At 42.2% G+C, this 23,771-nt stretch overlaps 1 protein-coding gene across 2 annotated transcripts in view; it reads left to right on the top strand.

Moving 5' to 3' along the window:
* The window catches only part of Atp13a5 (ATPase 13A5), a 139,402-nt gene that overhangs the window by 31,898 nt on the left and 83,733 nt on the right, over window positions 1–23,771 (top strand). For both annotated transcript variants that reach the window (XM_039088300.2, NM_001191657.1), the window contains exons 6-10: window positions 4,005–4,074; window positions 8,760–8,894; window positions 14,128–14,200; window positions 15,327–15,455; window positions 21,140–21,310. In XM_039088300.2, coding sequence (XP_038944228.1) covers window positions 4,005–4,074; window positions 8,760–8,894; window positions 14,128–14,200; window positions 15,327–15,455; window positions 21,140–21,310 — 578 coding nt within the window. The remainder of the gene's footprint in view (window positions 1–4,004; window positions 4,075–8,759; window positions 8,895–14,127; window positions 14,201–15,326; window positions 15,456–21,139; window positions 21,311–23,771) is intronic.

Raw genomic sequence — 23,771 nt, forward strand, 5'->3', positions numbered from 1 at the left:
GTAATTACACATGCGTTGATTTCTTCTGGGAAAGAACATCTCAAAGCACTCCCAAAGTGTTTTGTAATGGGGGATTTCTGAGACCAACCCATTTATTAGACTGAGTAATTATACCCAAATCTCAGGCACTGTGCATCCTAGACCTCCCTCCTTTTGTAAAGCAGGAATTTCAAGGGAGTGAGTGACTGGCCAGCAGCATCAATCAGGAGATGTCTCAATTTGCTTTCCTATGGAAGTGACTCATTCTGGAATCTCCTGCCTGGCCTTCTGAGTTTCTGGAAACCTTTAGGAATCTCTCCTCCCAGAGATGCTCTCACAGGCTATCAGAATGGAGAGTAAGCAAAAGCAGAGTGCTGGGGTGAAGGTTGAGTAGTTCTGCGGTGATTGTAACATTCTCCTGCTTCCTCATTAAGGACCAGACTCTAGTCTACAAGGGTTCCAGAGCCCCAAACCAAGCTCTCTAGCAATTCTTTGAGGGATAGATTGATATATTCACTTGAATCAGTAGAGGAAAAACCAAGCAAACTGAAAAGAGGGGTGAATTTTCTTTCAAAAGAAAATACTACTAACCATTCATGTTTGGTATTTCAGAGTTCATACATTCCAAATGATCTGAATATCTCAGAACTGGAGGGAACTCCTTGTGAACCCAGAAGCACCAACTACAACCAGTATGAAATTCCCTTCTTGAGGTCTCAACTGTAGTCTTGGTCAAGATCCGCCCTCTGAGAAGGGGCTGTTTGCCATCTTGGCAGTTCCTCCCTTAATGGATAGTGACAGATGTTAGGCGAACCTACTTAAGGCCTACACTGTTTGGCATGGCCACACAGGATGATCTCAGTCTCACTCCTCTGCCTCCTCATCAGATCTTTCATGGTGGAATATAATCTTTGACTTTTCCTTGTGTGTCTTGGCTTCAAGCCTAAGACTTCTTCTGGTTGCTTTACCACTGCCAACATCCCTGAGAATGGAGCTGACTCTGAGATTGAAATGGGTACACAATCTCTGAACAAACCAGAATTTCTCTTGGTGGAGGTCAGTAAGAATGACAAGAGAGAAAGGAGTAGGCTGGCTGTGACTTCCTCCTGGCCCAGATGAGCCCAAGACATCATTCACAGGCAATGCTTGGTTCACACTATCCTGTGTGTGACACATGAGAAGTGACTTCTCCATGACCTGAGCTCTTTTCACAATGGCAGCCTCAGGCACTCTCTTACCAGACAAGAAGAGACAAAGAGCATCAGATCCTCAGCTTACATTCTCAGTTGGATTTCTGTAATCTCCATCTGTCCTTAGTTGTGCATCAGGGGTTTGAACTTTGACAAAGTACTCTAGACGTGGGACCCCATGACTTTCAATAACCCCAGCATTTTTGGGAACGTACTCTATGTCTAGTCCCAGGTCCTAGAAAAGCAGTTCTGAAAATGCTCTCCTCTTGCCTTCAAAAATAGTTGATGGAGTTTAAGGGGAAAAAGTGTTAATGTATGTTTCAATTCAATGAGGTAAGTGGTGTTACCAGAACAGGAAGTGTTACTGAAGGAGAGCAAAATATTCAATTGTGTTGGAGAGAGTCATACCTCAAAGTCAGATGCCAATTAGCTGGGATTTGTTGTGACCTCGGCACACTCTAAACAACAGCTTTGCATATTTATCTCACTAAGACACTGATCACAATTTTATTTTATCAAATTCATTTTTCAGATAAGGGAACCAAGGCTTGTTCCCACCTCCAATTTGGATATCCCTTAATTTAAACAAATAATTCTTGATTACAATGCATGTGTTAGGCTCTATGTGAGTTCTTGGGGATCTATTAATGTCACTTTAAAGGTTATTCTAATGGCAGAAGCATCCAATTGAAATATTGGAAAAATAAGGTATGGGCTTAATTGGTAAAGTGCTTGCCCTGTAGGCATGAAGACACGGGTGTGATCTCATGGTTTATGTGAAAGGAGCTAAACATGGCGGCGCTTGTACTTGGAGGTGCTAGAGACATGAACTGAGGTTTACTAGTTCGTCAGCTTAGCCTACATGGTGTGAGAGACCTTGTCTAAAAATAAAGGTGACAGCCTCTGAGGAAAGGCTTCTGCATACACATCTGAATGTGCACATGTCTCTGCCCACACAAGTAAACATACATGCATGCATACATACATACATACATACATACATACATACATACAAACAAAGGAGATATTTGTTCAGGTAGTCATATATACTATAGAGAAAAAAAAAGGTAGGTTAAAGAAATTAAGTAAGGGCTGGAGAGATGGCTCAGGGGTTAAGAGCACTGACTCCTCTTCTAGAGGTCCTGAGTTCAAATCCCAGCAACCACATGGTGGCTCACAACCATCTATGAGATCTGGTGCCCTCTTCTGGTGTGTCTGAAGACAGTGACAGTGTACTTGTATAAATAAAAAATTAATAAATCTTAAAAAAAAAGAAATTAAGTAAAGTTAGGTAGCTAACCTGAACCCCCCATCATAAGTAGCAAACCCAGGGTGTTGTGCATACTAGGTTAATGGTCTACCGTGTGCTACACAAATGTTCTATCATTGAGTCATACCCCTTGGTCCAGGAGAGGCTAGTTTGAATAGGATTGTCCAGAAGAAAGACTTTTTTTAGAGGTCCAAATGGAGCAAAGCACACAAAGTCATACAAAGGAAACTGGCCTAGGTAGAAGGCAGAGCAGGGGTAGAGGCTTGGTTGTGTGAAGAGCTAGTCCTGTTCACTCTCACAGTTCTGAGCTGCACAGCTCGGTTGTCAGGTTTGCCTTTCAAACGCTGAGCAGCATTTACAAAGGGAAAAGTGTAGGGCGAGTACATCCTGCAGAAGCGAGGAGGACCAAGCGCTAGGTCCTTCAAGGGTCTGACAGTTGACCGATAACTGATTATTGTCACAGCCTCAACCTGGCTTGAGTACAAATCTCTGGAATTTTCCAGAATGAGATTTAGGGTTCACAAATCACACGCTCTTCCTTTCTGCCGCTTCATCCCAAGCCTCAGTTTTTCCCCCCCATTATAGAGTTAGAAGAGCTTCAATGTGAGTTGTCTCTGTCCCTGGCAAGCAATAATTCAAGTTTGTATAACATGCTTTAAAAGATAGACGAACTTGAGCTCAGTTCTGTGTTATACAGTAGCAAGATCACAGAGCCCGCATGCAGGTTCTTCTCCTGCTGACATTGCCAGAGGTGGAGTTGGGAAGTGATGTTATAGAGGCCATGGTTGGGAGTAGCTTTTTTTTCTGGCTCTAAGAACTTGGGAAGGTTACTTTCTTTGTTCAAACTTCAGCTTCCTTTATAAGTAGTGATACTATGAAGTCTCTTTTTACGCGATGCTAAAAATCCTGATTGCAATTAATATTAACTGTTAAATTAATATTAATATTATCTAAAGACCTACAGTGATCAACTTTTCCTATCGGCAAGATTAATCCTTGAGAACTCTGTAGAACATTATAAGGATCAAATTATCTTTTGTAAGGACATAAAAATTGTAAGACACAATCCAAACACAAGGGGCTATGCTTTGCAGTGGACATATGTCCTGACAGTTACAAGTGAGTACCATAGAGCACCTTCCTGGGTTCTTTCTCTGGTGCATTGAGTGGGTTCCTCCTACAAGGATCTCTTGTGGGAGACACTGTCATAGATGCCGAGGGTAAACTGAATTCCTGGTAAGTCTAGGAACATCCTCAGACTTGTGTCTTTTGTACTGTTCTTAGTATGTAATCAAATTATTTTTCTAAAAGCCCTTTCTAATTTCATTCTTACTAACTCACTTGTATTAAAGACTGTTTAAAGCAGGAGAAAGCAGCTTTCTTAATCATGCATCGACTTTCATCTTAAAACCATACTCATGGTTTAGTATGATGTAAACCTGTAATGGTTGCCAAGGCACAGATGCCTAAAGGACAGAGAGGTGGGTGGCTTGTGGTCAGCTCGCCTGTGCTCACTTGTCACTGGGCTTGTGGGCTGACACTAACGGATGGTCAATCTCCCACAGACGGTTAGTGTGTGGGCCCAATGCTATCGAGGTGGAGATCCAGCCTATATGGAAGCTGCTTGTTAAACAGGTAACTAGATAATTTTCTTCTTCTTGAAAAATAGAATCTATTTCCTAATGTCTTGGCCTCAGTAGTATTGTAAATAACATTTGTACCCTCAGTGGAATTGCTATCAGTGTTCCCTGAAACTGCCTCTTGACACTAGCCTATAATTTTTCTGTTTATTAATTCTGTTAAGTTTTACTTAATATCAGCAAGTGCGCGCGCGCGCGCGCACACACACACACACACACACACACACACACACACACACACACACACACACACACACGATATCAGGATCTGACCTATCCTTTTCAATTGCCTATTTACTACATCTATCTATCTATCAAACAGTGTTTGAGGACACTGTTTTGTGTGTATGTGTATGTGTGTGCGTGTCAGAGGACAACTGACTCTGACTCTCTCTCTCTCTCTCTCTCTCTCTCTCTCTCTCTCTCTCTCTCTCTCTCTCTGTGGGGGGGGGGTCAAAGAACAACTGACAGAAGCCAGTTCTTTCTTTCCACCAAGTTGGTCTCAGGGATCAAGCCCAGGTCCTTAGAGTGGGCAGCAAATTCCTTCACCTACCCAACCATCTCACCAGACCAATAACCCTTATTTTATGTTTAAATATACTTCTCGGTGAGAGCCAGATTTATGTTTTATAATAATCTGTTTCTTTGGTCATCTTAAGCTTTTTTTTTTTTTTGTTCTTTTTTTCGGAGCTGGGGATCGAACCCAGGGCCTTGTGCTTCCTAGGCAAGCGCTCTACCACTGAGCTAAATCCCCAACCCCCATCTTAAGCTTTCTTATTGTGGTGGTACCATGGTATCTTAATCTGCTCAGGATACTACAACACAATCCCATAGACTGGGTAGAAATCCAAGTACAAAGGGCTGTATGCTCAGCCCATGCTGGCCTGTGGACTACCAGCTTCACCGTGTGTCTCTTTTAATGGAAGAGGTCTAATCCCTGCTCATCAGGACCTGTGTAACCCTAGTTATCTCTCAAAGCCTCACTTCCAAACACCACCACACTGGTGGTCAGAGCTTCAACAAACGAATACTTTTGGAGAGGCCAAAAGCATTCAGTCAAACCACAGAGCCACATCATTGCATCTGTGACCCCTGAGCTTTTGAAATGTATTGGTTTGGTCCTTTACAAATGATTTTTACTTCTTCTCTCCTTTTGAGTATGGCTTCTTGTTAGTTTTTTTAAAAAAGATATTATCATGTGTTTTGAAATTTTTATTAGTACTTTTGTGTAAGTCAACTAAGTGAGGAAATTTCCCCCTTCTACTCTCTGTGCCTGCATCACCTCTTTGATGGCTTTGTGTCTGCCTCTCTCTGGTCCCAGTGTATTATTAGGTCAGAGCCAAGCCTATGTAGGAGGTAACAGTGTTTTCCCCTAAGTTTCACCAGGTCCTCTGGTCTGTGTGGGGCTTGGTATAGGTCCCAGTTATACCATAGGCTCTGTTCTCTCCCACTCTACCCTCAGCTGGTTGGTTTCTGGCCTTTACACCGGGGATGCAAGCATAATGTTACCTCTACTTCTTACTGTAGCCCTAGTTTGTTTCCTGTCTGAGATTTTCTCTCCCTACTCCCTTCAGCACTGAGATCCTACCTGGTGCTATCTATCTCTGATCCAGGCCGCTGGTCTTGAAGTCTATACAGTGCCCCATAATTCCAACTTATTTTAAAAAATATTACTGTATGAATCTGTGTTTATGAATGGTATATGAGATGGAAATATGCAGATGGCACGCATGGGTTCATGTATCAAGGCTGGTGTGTGGGGGGCTCAGAGGACATTTTTGATTCCATCTGTCCTTCTGCCTTTATGTGTGTTTCAAGGGTTGAATCAGGTTCCCCAGGCTTGCACTTTAACCACTGAGCCATCCTGCCAGCTGAGCATATTTTTAGCCCCCTTCTAACTCATAAAAATGGTCGTTTTCTTTCTTTCTTTCTGCCTTTCTTTCTTTCTTTCTTTCTTTCTTTCTTTCTTTCTTTCTTCCCTCCTTCCTTCCTTCCTTCCTTCCTTCCTTCCTTCCTTTCTTTCTTTCTTTCTTTTTTCTTTCTTTCTTTCTTTTTCTGAGACTGGCTGCATCTGTCCAATATGAAATATTATCTACCATTGTTCTATTTCTGGAGCATACACCAGGCTATTATTATTTTGGCATTAGTTTTTAGAGTAATGTTATATTCCCAGCAAAAAGGAGTGGGTGCTGAGCTTTGCCTCACACTTACTCCTCCGCCCCACCCCCACATGTGCACAGCCTCCCTGACTAGGGGAACACAGGCTGCTTCCTGGACCTCTTACCCAAATGCATTTGAAAACAGCAAAATCTTTTCCAAAGTATCAGTGATCCTCTCTGAAAGGAGTCTGTTATGTTTTAGCCCACATAAACCAGATCCTTAGTAAAAAATTAAAGAGGTGGGGGGATGGAGTAAATCACATCACATTTAGTTGGAATGGATATTGAATAAGGGGGTTAAATTAATTATGCTGCTGCTGTTTCTTCTGAAGAAATATTTAAGCAATTTTCCACTGTATTTCTACAAACTCAGAATCATGTTATCATTAGTACATAATCTATAATTAGAGCATTTTATGCCAAGTGAACTCAAGAGCTATAATTTGTAAGTAAAGCAGTCGAGATTGGAATAATAAAAACACCAAGAAACAAAAGCTTTTTAAATTTATAAATAATATCCAAAGGCTTGAGGAACCCTTAATATGTAGCCTTATTAACTTATTAAGTAGCTATCAGTTCATTGTTAGGAGCAAAGTAGAATTTTTATTCAGTGCGTGAGAGAGAATTACAGGAAGTAGTGTTCGGAAAGGGCTCCCTGGTTTTAGCAAGTACTTCATCTAATTTATTAACAGGACAAAAAGGATACTTCCTCGAGAACAGAATCCATGATTCATCCTAGTATGCTCTTTTGTTTTTGCTGTCTCTCTGTGTTGTGGAAACGTGTCAGTTCCTAGGATTTGTTCTTTATGTTGTGATTGCTTTTTAATTGAGTGATTGATTGATTGATTGATTGATATCCAAATTTCCTTCCCCCCTCCCTCCTCTCCTCTAGGTCTGTTCTCCTCTCCTCATCCACTCCTTTTCCATTTCTGTTCAGGAAAGGGGTGGTCTCCCATGGATTTCAACCAACCTTGGCATATGGAGTTGCTGTAAGACTACAGTATCTGCTGCATGAAGCAGCCCAGAAGGGGGAAAGGTCTCAAAGGCAGGCAGCAAAGTCAGAGACTATGTGTTGTAATTATTGTATTTATTTATTTAGTTGCCACTGAGGTTGGACCAGGGTCTTGCATGTGCTGAATAGGTACTCTACAACTGAGCTGCGCCCCAGCCCTCTGCTGTAATCGTTCAAAGGGACCAGGAAAACCAGAGTGGGAAATAGGGGGAGTAAAAGAGCAGAAGATGCTATGGAGACACTTGGGCGTGCTGTAGTTGGTCAGCTTTGGAGTTAGTGACACCATCCCTGATGATATTTGATAAATCCTTGTGACACGCACTGCTGCCCAGGCTCTTTCTGGGCTCAAGGGAAGGAACTGTGCTGATTCTGTTACCTCTAAAAAGATCTAACTATAACCTGTGACAGAAAGAATATTATTTTAAAAGCCTTGGTAAAAGACTCATTGTTTTCAGCACAGTCAGTCTCAGTCTGCAGCATGTGAGAACATGAAAGATGTGCCCATGACTTTTGAATGGGACTGAATTATGTTTATTCTCCATTATGGTGTTCTGTGGCCCCATTGCTGGGCAGACATGAGTGAAAATCTGCTCCTCTCAGATAGGGAACTGATAACAGACCAAACCACTCATATCACCAAAGTCTAATTTGGTGAACCGATGAGTTTTATTGGGATTACTCACAGGAATACGGGATAGCAGTTACTTATAGTGCATAAATGGTTCAAAGGGAGCAGTATTCCCTCACCCCACCCCAGCATGGGAGACAGCTCACAAAATCTAAAAACCTGGAACACACTGCATAGGGTTAAAATTGTCATTTCCTAGTGGCTCAGTGGGTTTGAACCTTTTCTAGGTACTGATCTTTGTTTTTTTCTAAGCAGTTTGGCTGATCTCAGTTTCTTCTAGGCTTAGCTTGGTCAGAATATCTTCTATGAAGCTCGGTTTACTTACTCTTAGCAGTTTTTCTTGCTTATAAATTCCTAGGGAGGGAGAGGTCCAGTGAGTCCAGTCAATTTCAGGAACTTCCTGAAGCTATCCTAGTTGTTTACTTCTGGTCTTAATGTCACTTCCTTGTCATTAAGGATGACTGTTTCACCTACTCCTTAAACATCCTATCCTAAAATACTCTGTGTTTCCACTTTCCTATTACATCCTGTCTCAAGAAATTGTCCCCTAAGACAGAGGATTTTAACTTGGAAACTGACTCACAGCATATGAATAAATCTCATATTGCTAGATTTTGTATTGGTGAAGTATTTTTTGGTGTGTGTGTGTGGGAGAATAAGAATAGGAAACTTTTGAGTATGGCTCTGAGAACGTAGAGTAACTATTTCTAACAGTACATTCTATGTTCTTGGCATTGTCTTTGCCCAAGTTAACTGAGTTCTAAGTGAATTCATAAATGGCAGAGGTCATCACATGTTGTTAAAATTGGAAAGACATTCTGTAATGTAATGATATAATTCTGATTGCTACCAACATATAAATGCTATTTTTGTACCTGCAGGTTTTAAATCCATTCTACGTGTTCCAAGCCTTCACCCTCACTCTATGGCTGTCTCAGGGTTACATAGAATACTCTGTGGCCATCATCATTTTGACTGTTATATCCATTGTCTTGAGTGTGTATGACTTGAGACAGGTAAGAATTGGAATGGCGGTTGGATTCCATTTATATTTAGCTTCTGGCTGAACAAGCAAAGCCTATGGAATTTCTACTGGAGCTTGGAATAGATGTGTCACACCCAATTCATGAGGCAGCAACAGACAAATCATTATGGGGATACTTGTAGAATAGGGTATTGGGAATAGCAAGCAGATTTAAACATCTTTTCAAAGTTTGATCATCTACTGGAAGCTTACCTGGACTGTGCTTATCTGAGGTTGTGCATGAGTCGGGTGTGAAGAATGCTACATGAATTGATAACAGTCTTACTCTTAAGACTGAGGAGGACAGCAACTCGAATCACATATTAAGACACAAGACACTTTTTCCTTTTTTTTAGCATAGCAACCAAAATCCAGGCTGCTAGATCCAAGGATAGGTATAATTTGAATGTTAATAGATGCTGCTGTGTAATTTTCTCGAAATGAAAAAATTCTTTTTATCAGAAACACACATGGCCATTGATTTCTTCAAATCCACATCAGCACTATGCGATGGATATTGGTATGTAGAAGTTTTCATCCAGTAGGTGCTTAGTGTCTGAAACTGATGTTTCAAAGTACATTACTGATTGCTAGTGAAAGGAGATTCGTTTTACTTCCTGAGCATTCTATTTTTCCTTTATATTCAAGGGCTTTTTATACCCACCATCAGTGCAGAGGAGTTTCATTTTCAGTCCATCTTTCCCCTTGACTTTGGTTTTTTTCATACACTAAAGATTATATAGAGGCAAGTGTATTTCTCTCTTCCTTTATGGTTTCCGGTTTCCTGTTCTGTATATGTGTTGCATGACAAAATGTATCCTGAGGATATACACACATACATCTACTCAACCCCAGATAGAAATCCCACGAGAATCCAAACTTTGGGTACCACCAAAGTCCAACTTGGTGGATCGGTGCACTTTGGGATCACTTACAGGAATATGGGTGAGGGGTCCCTTACAGGAACAGATGTTACTCAAAGACAGCTGTATCACCAAGGCCCACCCAAGCATGACTGACAGCTCACAGAGTTGGGAACCTGGAGCTCACCTCGAAGCCTGCAGGCAGCTCAAAAGGGTGGAGAGTGTCCTTTCCAAGTGACTCAGTTGGTCTAAACCTCTTCCAGGCAGATCAGCTTGTTTCTGCTTCTTCAGGACTCGGTTGTAGCTCAACTTCTCTCTGTCTGAAGGAGACAGATAACTCTCATATTTTGTTGCTTATTGTGACAGGGAGGGGCCTAGTGAAGGGGGGGGACAGTTTTGGATACTTCCTGAAGCTATTTTGAGTCATTTACCTTCCTGCTAAGGAGCTACACTGCAAGGCAGAATTTTTAAATCTTGGATGGAATTTAAATATCGCATAGCAATATTTAAAGTTAGGTCATTTTTTATTTTTCTGTATTTTAAACCCTTTATCCAAATTAAATGTTTGCCACTGGACAGATGATTTAGGTAGTCGAGAGTGCTGACTGATCTTGTAGAGGACCCAGGTTCGGTTCCCAGCACCTACATGATGGTTTTCACCTGTCTATGATTCTAGTTCAGGAAATCTGGTGCCCTCTTCTGACCTCCAGAAGCACCAGACACCCAAATGGTACATGTGTATACATGTGGGCAAAACAGCCGTACATGTACAATTAAATACATCCAAAAATTAATTAAAACGTATGTCTCCTTCTTTACAGAATCCCTAAATTACTTTGCCTAAAATAACATGAGAACAGGAGCTTAAATAGCAGTACTACAAAGGAGTCAAGAAGAACAGGAATTAGAAAGCAGACACTAATCTCATTAGGGGCTGGGATTTGTTGAAAAAGCCCAACTGGCCTAACTAGTAAGGCATTTTGCAAAACCACAGCAAGTGAGCTTCCTTCAATAACATCTGTCCCCGAGCCCTCCACCATTAACAGTGTTTATGATTTCATAGCTCACAGTAGGTTCCCATAGCTATACTTACAGACTTTCAAAAACTGACCCATGGACTTCAAGGTAATAGTAAGATTTGGTGGGGAGAAGCACTAGCAGCATTAAAGGGATGGCTAAATCTTTATGCTGAGCTCATTGTTTCTCTGAATGAAAGCTAAGAGGGTAATCTACCTGCCTGATTGCCCTCCCACAAACTATGCTGTTTGGTGAAAGCTTACCTTAGTGAGGCTAAGAAACACTTGAGCTGTAGTCCCTTGCTAAGAGTTTAGGAGAGTGCAAGTCAGGTAGAAATGCAAACCTTTGAATTGTATTTACATGCAGTCTAGCTAGGCTCACCAGTGCATCTGCTCGCACAGCACCCCTAGACCCCCTCACCACTGGCTCTGCCTTCAGTCATGACCTAGCAAGGACCTGAGGCACATGGGCCCTGGGCCCTACTTCCAATTTCTCTGTAGAAAATCCAGCCACAGCCAACACAGATATTCAGCAACAGATGGGGAATAACAACTACATGCAAATGAGCTGTGGAAACTGATCCTGGTCCCACTGATGAGGGACTGTAGAAACCAGAGGGGGCCTGATGAAACTCAGGCAATGAGCTTTGCAACCATGGCAAGCATCATAGCACTTGCCTTCTCCTCTCTGACTGGTTGTCATAGAAACCCATGCTTATAGCTTCTGAGTACATTAGCTCAAAGAGAATGCTTACATTAGCCTTCCCCTGTGTTGTTAGGAGATGTAGAATACTCCAGGTCTATGAAATACACTTTTGCTGAGGGTCTACTGTGTGACAGAGCCTGGGGACAAAGAGGAATGCATGGCCCCTTTTCTACTCAGGGAATTGCCCACCTCCCAGGGGAGAAAGGACAAGTTGCTGTCATGGAAGTTATCAGTGCTCCAGCACAGGTGTGAAGTCAAGAGCAGAGCACCGGATTCCTCCTGGATCTGGTCCTTGTCGGAGGGGGTCGTATTTATATGGTGTTTCATGTGCATGATTAGAGAGAGCTTGCTAGTAGCAAACTGAGCTGAACATTCTAGGGAGTAGCCCGAGCAAAGGCATGGAAACAGAGCAGGCTCCCCAGAATGCTAAGTCTGATAAACAAATTTGGCTTCCCAGCATAATGAGGTTTGAGAATTACAGTCAAGCGCTGTTAACTCAGACTCCCCCACTTCCAAATGTGTTGATTAGTGTCCCCTTCAGCTGAAGTTATCATGCCATCGACTCAATGAGTTTGCTGAACAGAAAATAAGTGAAAGGCGTTGAGAAGGAAAAACAGCTCTGCAAAGGAAGTGCAGCTATTTTAAGCATGACGAGAATGAAAGAAAGCACTGACTATGCTCTGAGTCAGGTGATGTAGGTTCCATTGGCTTCCTCAATGCCTAGTAAGTGCATGATTGTAACAAAGTACTCTGGCATTTTCCACCCCAGCCTTTTGCCTTCTGTGTTTCTATGTATGTTAGAGATAGAATTTTTGTGATATATATGTATATATATCACAAAATATATTATATATATATTCCCTAAGTGTCTAACAAAGTGGTTAGTATGTAGTAGCTGTTTGATATTATGAGTGGTTATAAATATAAACATTTAAGTCTTTTATAATAGTATATGGATTTCCTCAGTAAAATTTTCATGCTTGGGCTAAGTCCCTAGCATGTTAAACAAATCTGCAGAATGACACTTTAAATCTCGACGGTAACGTCAGATATATCTAGATTGTTAGCTATTTACCAAGAATTAGTTATTATTCTATTTACCAAAGAAGCTATAACTTCTCAGGTGGCATTTCACATGCACTGTCCATGGCTGGCTACTGGAATGAGTCAGACCTCCGAAGCAAGAATTTCGATTGAGATGAGGATCCTTAACGCAGAACCTTGGCTGACTCTCTCGGTTGCCTGTGGTGTAAATACCTGCTTCGAAGGTCAGACCCAGGGAATAACCTTACAGAGATGACAATGTAGCTAACAGCACCTTCTTTTCTTCCACTCTATTGACCCAAACTGGGAAGCTTAGTTTTGCACGGGGAACTGATGCGATTACCATTCTTTTCCCTGTGTAAATATTAATATTGAATTCATTATGTTCTCTCTTGGTAAAGTCACACAGTTGTGCACAGTACCCCATCAGTCTGGCAAAATTTGTACCACTAAGAGAACAGATCAAAGTAATTTAGCCTGTAAAAAGAAACAAGTGTTCTGTTTGGCCGAGCTTAAGCTGAATTTGAAGAGCAGCAGCAGGAATTCGACTTGCTTCTACTTAAAGACATCCAATTCTCTGACATCCGCTAGAAAGAAGCAGAACCTCTCCCAGCTGCCCGCCTGCTCCACAGTTGCTGGTGTGGTCCAGTCCTCACACACTCCTCCTCACCATGTCCCTGTGGGCAGTGTGCAGACTGAATCCCCTCTTTTCTCTGCCTTCCTGGCCCCGGGTTGTCCTAGGAGTTGCACCCTCCTCTCCAGAGTCCCTCTCGTCTACTCCACCTTTACAGACATATATCTATAAGTCATAACTCAGCAAGGCTGCCGTCTCACCCTAGGTTTCCTTGCAGCTTCTTCCTGAGTGGTTGCTAACACTCATCTGCTCTCAATATAGCTCTTTTATACAGAGGGCTTTGTAAGAATTAGCTGAAAGCTTAAGATACCTCTTCCAAAGGCATATGTTACCATCTCCCCATTTGAATGAGCAAAGGGGGCTTAGACTTGTTTATGTGAGCATGGGGACTCTGAATCTAGAGGTGTGACTCCAGTCTGTTTACAGGAGCTGCTCTTCCCAGGGGACAGTCATTACAGAACAAACTCAGACAGGTCATAACCTGCTCTGGTTTGCCTTTTCTACCTTGGTTCCTGTACCTGTGTCCTGGACTCTGTAGTTGTATACCTTTTTTTTTTAAATTTTTTTGAGTCAAGTTGTATCAAATAAACAGGAAAAATTGTTCCTAAAATCATGTCAGGAGGGTAGGGGTATTAGCAGAAGAGTTGATGTGTCAAAAGTCAAAGTAGAAGCTGAATGTAGTGGAACACGTATATGTAATCCCAGCAGTTGGAGGCTGAAGAAGGCAGACTGTTTTGAGTTCGAAGCCAGCCTGGGTTACATAGTGAGTACTAGGCTAGCCTGGGCTACATAACAAGACACTATCTCAAAGACCAAAGACAGATCAACTGGCAGCTGAGTCACTTATTTGTCCAGGACATTTGGCTGTGGCAGCAGGCTAAAGGTTTACTGACTGTGCTTCAATCAGGTGGTTGGCAGGATGTGGGCTATCTGTTGGTAAAGCCTTGCCTTTCTCTTGGCAGCAATCAGTTAAGCTGCACAAGCTTGTGGAGGATCACAACAAAGTCCAGGTCACAATCACAGTAAGAGACAAAGGTAGGTGGCTCGTTCTACTGTCTCCCTACCCACTGTTTCATAGCAGACTCTGGTTTTCTTTTTTTCTCTTTTTTTCCCTTGGGTAGTGTATGTATTTACATTTCTAATGTTATCCCCTTTCCTGGTACCCCCTCTCCCATACCTCCTCCACCTGCTTCTTTGAGGATGGTGCCCCTCCCACCCACCCACTCCCACCTAACTGCCTTGGCATTCTCCTACCCTGGGGAATACAGCCTTCACAGGACCAAGGGTTTCTCCTCCTACTGATGCCAGACAATGCCATCCTCTGCTACATATGTGCACAGCAGACTCTACTATTCATAGAATTGTCATCAAAAATAAAACTTTCTGACTGAACCCAGGACTAGCCCGATAATGAAACCAATTGAGGCCATCTAACTCATAAGACTGAAGGAAGCTAAGACTCCGGATACCTGCCCCACCCCAGGTCTGGCTTGCCTCTCCCTCTTCCGATCTTTGGTTAAATTATCACATTATTACATTAAGCTTCAAATTCTCTCTGCCCCTACGTATTTCATGCAGTTGGATGTTAATGTGCAAACTAAAGACTCTTTTAGCATTTTTCCATCGGTTATAGCCCAAAGACCCTGCACCGAACTTTCTAAGCTGTCATCTGGAACTTAGATTGAATGGAGCTTTTCGATGCTGACGGAACTCTTGGGATTTGCACTGAGTTTGTTCAGGGTGGAGTGGCCACAGTATCGTATTTGGGACAAAGAAAGAGCTTTCACAAGAGCAGCAGATGATCTCTGGACAGTTCTAATGTAGCCTAAAAGCACTCACATGGTTGCAGTGACCAGATAGAGCACGTGGCAGCCAGGGGGCGCCTCCCTCTTGACCAATGCTCTAAAATTTACTTTACACAGAGCCTGTCTGGGAATCAGGTTCCAAACAGGAACTTGTTGTTCCTCATCCTTCGCTAGGCCCCTGATTCTAATTTCCTTGTAATTTTTCAGTTGACTAGAAAGGGGCCCCAGACAGGTGAACAGGTAGGGTAGGTCTTGCCCAACTGGAAATAAACAGGTAAGAGTTCTAAGTTATTTTAATTCTTAAGGGAAAAGAAGTAAAGGCCGAGACAGTCATGGAACTTTTTGCTTTCATGTAGGTCTGCAGGAGCTGGAGTCCCGTCTCCTGGTTCCGGGAGATATTCTCATTCTTCCAGGGAAAATTTCATTGCCCTGTGATGCTGTATTGATTGATGGGAGTTGTGTGGTGAATGAAGGAATGCTCACAGGTAGGCCATTTTAACCTAGCATCCTCTTCCTTACCTACCAGGCCAAGCAAATCAGATCAACTATCTCTCTCTGGCTGGGACTATGACCTTCACTAGGAAAAGAAGTAACTAAGGGAGATCCACTCTGCCTTTTAGTCAAAGACACGGAACAAACACACAAGCAGACAACACTGGTTAAGCCACAAAAAGAAACCAGAAGAGACATTTGCTATCCCTTGGGATTTCTTACTGAGTATCGATGATATGAAGGAGTGAGTAGAAGGCTTGGGCAGGTGAACAGGCAGAAACAATATCTTCATAAATCAGGGACTGATTCTATCTGTTTGCAAAGATAGCACAGCCTAAAAATCCATCAGGTTGCGAACAGAAGTGTGGAGAGATCTGCTATGTGCTCTATAGGTGGGAACTATGCACTGGAAAGTCCCAGGGAGCCTCAGCACAGATGACAGGGCGCTGCTGGTCTTCAGAGTTACAGCCTCTGTTGATCTCATCTCACGGCTCAGGTGACTCCAAGTGTTCACCTACAGTGTTTGAAATCTTGTAATCGCATAAGCAGGAAGATGTTATTTATACAATTGGTCGTTAGTCAAGGACAAAACGGTGTAGAATAGCACATTATAATGAGAGAGACTATTCAGAAGCATGACTCTGAGAGCTATTTGTCCTTTGTGCTGACCAATTATTAAACTTTCCTGTTTCCATATGGTACAAAGACACGAAGAAAGAAGTGCACATAAACCTTGACCATGACCCCATTGAAGCAGAAATCCATTGTCTGCTCCTAAATGGTTCAACATAGGCGGATCTTACATTTACAACTGGGTCTACTTAATGCAAAATTGGGACAAAATGTAGCAAGCCAAAATACGTTTGGTATAATTACAAACTGTCCCCTTTAATGTGCTGAAGTCCACTGCCTCGTGATGGTGGTGATGAGGGTTTGCACTTTGAGTGTTGCCATAGGACCCAATGTGTAAGCCTCAAGCTATAAAAGCCATTGGCTGGCCTCTGCCCTGTGTGTCTCTACAGCCTGAGTGTGCTGGTACTCTGCTTCTCTCACTGGGCAACAGAGAGCATGACATGGGGACATCAGAGGCAGGGAAGGCAGGATGGTTTGGGCCTCCCACCTGCCTCTTCCCTTTCATGATCCACAGGACTTTTCTTGGGTCTCAGGACAAGCCAGAATGTTCCAGAGAATGAAAAGTGATGCAAAATGTCCTTGGATGTCAATGGGCCTTTCTTACTTACATTTACTAGCAGCAACATCCGAATATCCTGAGTGCTAAAAAAAAGTAGACAATCCAGTTTAGAGTCAGACCCAGTGAGACAGAAATGTATATGAAAATAACTATTTCTTATTAGTTTCTTCAAAAAACACATACGTCCCAGCATGCCCAAAAATATTTTATTTCTTAGTGGATATGGGCCCCACTAGCACACATACTGTGAAAAGGACCCAGACAAAGCCACCATAATCTTAGACTCAGATTCCTGGCTGAAATATGGTCAGTGTTAAGGTATGAGTCCACAAATACAACTCAGATGCATGTACTTTCCATTTGCAAATTCACTCTTTGAAGACAGACATTTTATTTATGTAAAAACAGGATGTAAACACACCCAGTATCCAAACAGTAACATATTCCATAAACTCACTTCATCATCAAACATCAAACAACTCAGTCTAGGAGCTGTTAAAATACTGACTTAGAAATGAGGGAGCCGAGCTGAACGTAGAGCAGGGCTGCTCAGTGATTGACGATGGAGTCGAGAACTGGAGGTGGCATTTGCTCCTAAACACCGAGTGTCACTTGAGTGCAGAAGATGAGTCTAATGTGGGAAAGCTGTTGTCACCATTTTGTCCCCGTCACCCCTCAGTCTGTGCAGCTGTTTCCTCCCACAGCACCCGCTCACTGGCACGGTTTTCTCTTCAACTGTCACTGCCATGGGAGAAGCCGAACTTACCTTCTAATTCCCTTTGGTGTTTTGATGCAACTCAGTGAAGTCATCAACTGATGGCTCTACTCTTGGCTTCGGTCATCACTCAAGTCCTACAGGACATCAGGATGGGATCAGGTCTAAACACAGGTCTTCTTGTGGTTGTGGTCTCCCCCATGTCTCAGAGGCTGTTTGGGACCTGTCACCTAGTTTCCATATCATTTTAAGTGTTCTCATAGCCTCCTGAGGTGCAGGTCCCTATTCTTAGGGACATGTGGTATATGAGACACCTTTGGATCCTCTTCCTCCTTTCCAGGACTGATAATTTGTATGAAAATGAAGGTCAGAGATGTCCTGGAGAAGAGAAGGTTTTTGTTGTTGTTTTTGTTTTTGTTGTTGTTGTTGTTGTTGAACTGTCCAGAAGTCCATAGAATCCATGATTACAAATGATATTAAGAGGTCAGTTTCCAATGTCCCTGTGCTTTGTGCCTCCTTTCTTGCGGTAACAACCTCCTTCAAAGACCCTGCTTCCCCCTAGAGGGAGCAGGCATGACACGAAAGGGCATGTGATAGAGGAGAGAGGGGTAGAATCCATGAATGTCTAACCATTTTCTTAGGTCTAGTGTGTGCTGTTTTATAGTGATATTTCGTACACCACTCCATTGACTCTGCAGCCCTTCCGAGGTGGGTGAATACGAGGCCAGGAGAGGAGAAATAATTTGGCAATACGCACACAGAATCAGAGTAGTGCCCCTGAGCCCCGGGTGCATTTGTTTGGCTGTTCATGCCCTCATTTCACCAGTTTATTAGCAGAAAAATCTACGGGGGCCACAGCAGTGAGAGAGGCCAAGAAGGTTTCTGGAGCAAATGGAATGTAGGAAAATCATAAATGACATATATTCCTAACAACCGCTTCATAAGGAAACCACCGAAGTCAAGGCATTGCCTACTCAGAAACTATGCTTCTAGCCTTTTCCTTCTCTTAGGGATGCTCATGGGAGAGATGATGGCGTTCTTCCTGCCCCCTCTACTCATGAACTCATGAGTATCTCATGATATCTGCCATACAACCTTGCAAGCAACGGGTAGATCAGAACTATTTCTCTCCTCTTTCTTTCGTTTTCCCTCCCTTCTTCTCGTTCCTCCTTTCTCTTGCTTGTTTAGCTGTTTACTTGATGCACGTTCTGAAATGCCTGTTGTGTGCCAGGCACTGTACTGGGATCAGCCCGACACAGGAAAACAGTGCTCCTCTGGCAGATCATCTTCTGTCAAATGGTCCCAGCGATGCAATAAACAAGAACATGGCATTTCAAACGCTGTCAGCCTGAAGTGGCATCCAGCTCCGTGGGGACACGGGAGAATTTCTATTTGATAGACGCAGAGGTCTCAAGGTCCCTGTCACCCACTCTGTAATAGAGAGTGCACAACCAAACTACTTCCTTCTGACATGTACTCCTACCTCCTCCCACACTAATTCGTTTCAGGTGAATCCATCTCCTTTTGGACTCTCCAGAAAGGCCCACACTGTGATTCTTAAGAATATATGAATAGTGTTAGTTCTGTGTAAATTTATCTACCTGAGCATATCTGGACGTGACTTTATCTGGTCACCTCCTCTCTGACTCCAGTGTCACTGGGGATATAAAAGGAAACTAGTTGCTATTATCATATCAACCAAAGCCATACTCTGGATTAATTTGTTTTGTCATGAAATAATCCGTAAGTATCTACCTATTAGAGGGTCTGGCTTCAAAGACAGCATGGCAGAATTATTTGGAGGCTTGCCAAAGGGTTCTGTCTCTTCTATAGACTCATTCAGAATGCAATTGGTAAATCAACACAGTGGAGGGACATCATAACTATTTTAAAGAAAATGGAGTGGGGACAGTTCTCAGCTTAAGGAATTTACTAAAGAATATTTAGGGTTGCAATAAACAATGTCATAGCTTCTTAAACCTCACTTTGTAAACATACTCCATGCTAGAAAACTGGCTTTGAAAGAACAGTAATAAAATAAACTAAGTATTTCCTTTTATTTAACTCAGACACATGTTTAGCAGAGAACACATATTTGGACCGATTATGTGTCTTAGAATGAAGTGAGGAGTATAAAAATTTCTATATTGCAACGTTCTTGCCCTCCATTATTACCTAGAGACATAATAAAGAAATGTAACTGTAATCAATATAATGCCATTTCTAAATTAGAAAGATAGTATATTATTTTGCTAATTGGACACAACAAAAGACTGATGGAATTTTACACTAGTCCTAGGATGTTTTACCTATGGAAACTAGTAAGCGTTCTGGATGATATTAATTAATTAATTAATTTAGGTCTGTGAAATATTTCCTTTTGAACTTCTATCTTGTTTTCTTTGCACCTTCAATATTCTGTCTTGCAGAATGTCACCTTCCTTGAGAAGGGGACAAAGACTGTAGTAGCCTAGACCAGGAAGCATTAAGGTGTTGACTGAAGGATTGGTAAGGGTTTTGCTCAGCTGAAGCTTATACAGGGATTAGCTTGGGAGGCCACTGGAGCTCTGCTGTGCTTTGGGAATCTAGCAACAGAGTCTGGGCTTTGTTTTGTAACGGCAAGGGGAAAGAAATATTTTTCACAGAACATGGAATAAATGGTATGCTCTATAGTTTTACATCAACTTGACACATGCTAAAGTCAACAGAGCGGAGGGACAATTTGTTAAGAAAATGTTTCCAAAATTTTGGGTTAAAGGCAAGCCTGTAGGTCATTTTCTTAATTTGTGATTGATGTCAGAAGGCGCAGCTCGTTGTGGGTGGGGCCATCCCTGGACTGGTGGTCCTGAGTTCTATAAGAGAGCAGGTTGAGGGCTGGAGAGATGACTCAGTGGTTAAGAGCACTGACTGCCCTTCTATAGGTCTCACAACCATCTGTAATGGGATCAGACGCCCTCTTCTTGTGTGTCCGAAGACAGCTACCGTGTACTTGTATACATAAAATAAATAAATACATTTTTAAGAAAGCAGGTTGAGCAAGCCATGAAGATCAAACCAGTAAGCCACACTCCTTCCACAGTCTCTACATCAGCTCCTGCCTCCAGTTTCCTGATCTGTTTGAATTCCTGTCCTGACTTCCTTCATCGATGAGCTACAGTAGCAAAGTACAAGCCAAATAAACACTTTCCTTCCCAACTTGCACTTTGGTTGGTATTTTGTCATAGCAGTTTAAACACTAACTAGGACACACACGGAATGGTGGCTTTGTTAGGAGTCACCTGGAAAATGTGTACGAGGACTATGATTGGGGACAGAGCTTTGTCTCCTATTTATCATTATATTCCTGGCACCTAGCACTTTATGGCACAGAATTAGCACTTTAAGGTATTTGTGGAACAAACAGGAACATGTGTGGATGTATGGATAAAGGATCAAATGAAAGGCAAATCGAAATAAGCAAGCACATGTTTACAGCTTTTGGAAAGTGCTAGGTGATCGATAGTTAGAACATGGTTAGGTGAGAATTAAACTGCACAGTAAGTCATGACATTACAGCACACATTGTGCACATAGGAGTGATAAGCAATGTTTAAGCAAATATTTAAACTAGAATAGTTGTATGAGCTACAGGTATTCCTGTCCAGTCAGTTGACTCATGGGATGGGTGCTAAAACGGGTTTGCTCACGGCTGTGTAGTTTCTTGAAACTGGCTCTCATCCATTCTGAATAACTGGGTTTACACAGATTCAATAACATGCAACTTTCTTTAGGAGAAAGTATACCTGTTACAAAGACACCATTGCCCCAAACGGAGAACACCATGCCCTGGAAATCACACAGTTTGGAGGACTACCGGAAACATGTGCTCTTCTGCGGAACAGAAGTGATTCAGGTCAAGCCATCTGGCCAGGGACCTGTTAGAGCCGTGGTTCTGCAGACAGGTGAGTTGATCCAACTTTTGTAAACATAAGCTATGCTGGAGGTGGGGAGAATTGGAGGCGGGCAACTTTGTTTAGAATTTTGGAGTTTTTCTTATTCTGGGAATAGCAAGTGATTCTAAGTCGCCATCACTTAAAATTGAACATTTCACTGTTAAACCCTTATACGTGATGAAATACATGAAGAAATGTTGGGGACTTCCCTAAAGGGTAGTGGCTGTAGGCGTCTTTTTTTCCCCCTCAATGTTTCCTCACAAAGCAATGTCAGCCACAACAATCAGGAAAGATCTCTTTTCATTTCCAAAGGTTGCTTGCTGGATACCACCACCAGGCTGCTCTGCACACACTTCAGGGTCAAAGGTCTAGACATGAACTCACTGTGTTGCACTGCCTCTCTGTGAACAGCACCACCATCCAGCCCAGCTGTTAGTGTAATCTTTGATACTTCCCTTTCTCTCGGAACAAATAGACATTGAATGTGAGGACTCTGTTATCATCTGCTGAGTCAAGGCCGTTTGCCTTCACTGTCATGGCTGTCATTTATGCAAGCCTCCTCATTTCCCATCTACACTATCATACCAGAAACATTCTTCTGACTGTTTCCTTTCAGTTTTTGCTTAATCTCTCTCTAAACTGTTACTCAGTCTGTCACCACAGACACATTTTCTTAGCCCAGTTTGCAGTAGTACATTCATACCATGCTCAGAATGTTTTTTCATAACCACATTCATTTTCATTTTCAATATGACCTCACATGACCAAGGCTTCCCATGACCCAGTCCAGGCTGTTTGTGTTTGTGCTGCTGCACAAATCCATAGGCAAAACCAAACATTGCTTTTTAATAATATGCTTTAGTTTAGTTTAATTTAGTGAATTCAAGTTATGCTAGCTGAAAACTGTTTTCATTTTTTTTTTAAAAAGATGACTTCTATGTTAAAACAAGTTAATAGACTTTAGAGCATCCCTCAGCCAGGTGTCCAAACATAAGCCAAGTTTTAAAGTCCTATAAAGCAATCGTGGTGGTTAGAATAGGTTTGGCCTCCATATACTCATGTGTTTGAGTGCTTTGCCCATGGGAAGTGGCAGTATTAGGGGGTGTGATTCAGATGCGATTCAGGTGTGACTGCAGGAAGTTTATCACTTTGTGGGTGGGCTTTGAGGTCTCCTAGTGCTTAAGTTTCGCCCAGCATGGAACATTCTCCTCCTGGCTGCCTTCATATCAAGATGTAGAACACTTGGATCCTCTAGCACTGTGTCTGCCTGCATGTTGCCTTGCTTCCCACCTTGATAATAATGGGCTAATCATCCGAAACTATAAGCCAGCTCAAATTAAATGTTTGCCTTTATAAAAGTCACCTTAGTCATGGTATCTCTTTACAGCAACGAAAACCTAAGACACAAGTTGGTACCATGGACTGTGGTATTGCTGTGATAGGCCTGACCATGTTTTTGTTTGGAGGAATGTGAATTTGGGGACTTTGGATTTGGAAAACAGTGGAATGCTTTAAATGGGACTTAATGGGCTATCCTAGTAGGAATATGGAAGACACTGGAGGGCCTAGCTCAAGAGGTTTTAGAGGAGAAGAGTTTTAGTATGTTACCTAGAGATCATTCTTGTGATGTTTTGGTGAAGAATGTGGCTTCTTTTTGCCCTTGGCTGAAGAGTCTGCCTGATGCTAAGGAGAGCAGATTTAAATGAATTGCACTGACAAAGGAAATCTCAAAACTGCCTAGTACAGACTATATCATGTGGGTCACTCTTATGAAGAGTGTTTTGATTAAGCTTATTAGCTTAGAAAGGAATAGTACAAAATGTATGGTTTAAGGATTAAATGGGCACCAGGAAGTAGAATGAAGCTAAATTCTGTGTTTAAGGATATTAAGTGGAATTAAGGGAGTGGTGACCTAAGGGCAAGATCCCACCCAGCTAAGCTTATTGTTTATGTGCTTGCAGTTGAACAAGAGATAGTTGTATCATGTTAGGCATTAGTATGACTTAGTTATTATTTTATTCAGATATAAGGAGATATCATTGTGTGTCAGATTGACAATGGATGGATTGGGATGTCCCTTCTTGGTTGCCAACTTGACTTTATTTGGAATGAATTACTATCCAGAACTTATAAAGGTCTTGTGAAAAGAAATTAAAGAAAAGCTTAGTTACAGGAATGGCGGTATACACTTTTAACCCTAAAAGACAGAGGAAATCAGATCTCTGAGTTTAAGGCCAACCTGGTAGAGAGCAAGTCCCAGGCAAAGAAACATTTAAGTCCAGCCATGGTTGTACATGGCTTTAATTCTAGTGCTCAGGAGACAGAGGCATGCAGATCTCTGAGTTCAAGGTGAGTCTTCAGAGTAAGTTCTATGACAGCCAAGCTTATGTAGTAAAGGAAACTATTGAAGGCAGAAAGCTGGTGAAGATGTAATTGAACAAGGAGACATGTTCCTATCCCAGAAAACAGC

Source organism: Rattus norvegicus, chromosome 11, assembly GCF_036323735.1.
Source record: "Rattus norvegicus strain BN/NHsdMcwi chromosome 11, GRCr8, whole genome shotgun sequence".
NCBI classification, from domain to species: domain Eukaryota; kingdom Metazoa; phylum Chordata; class Mammalia; order Rodentia; family Muridae; genus Rattus; species Rattus norvegicus.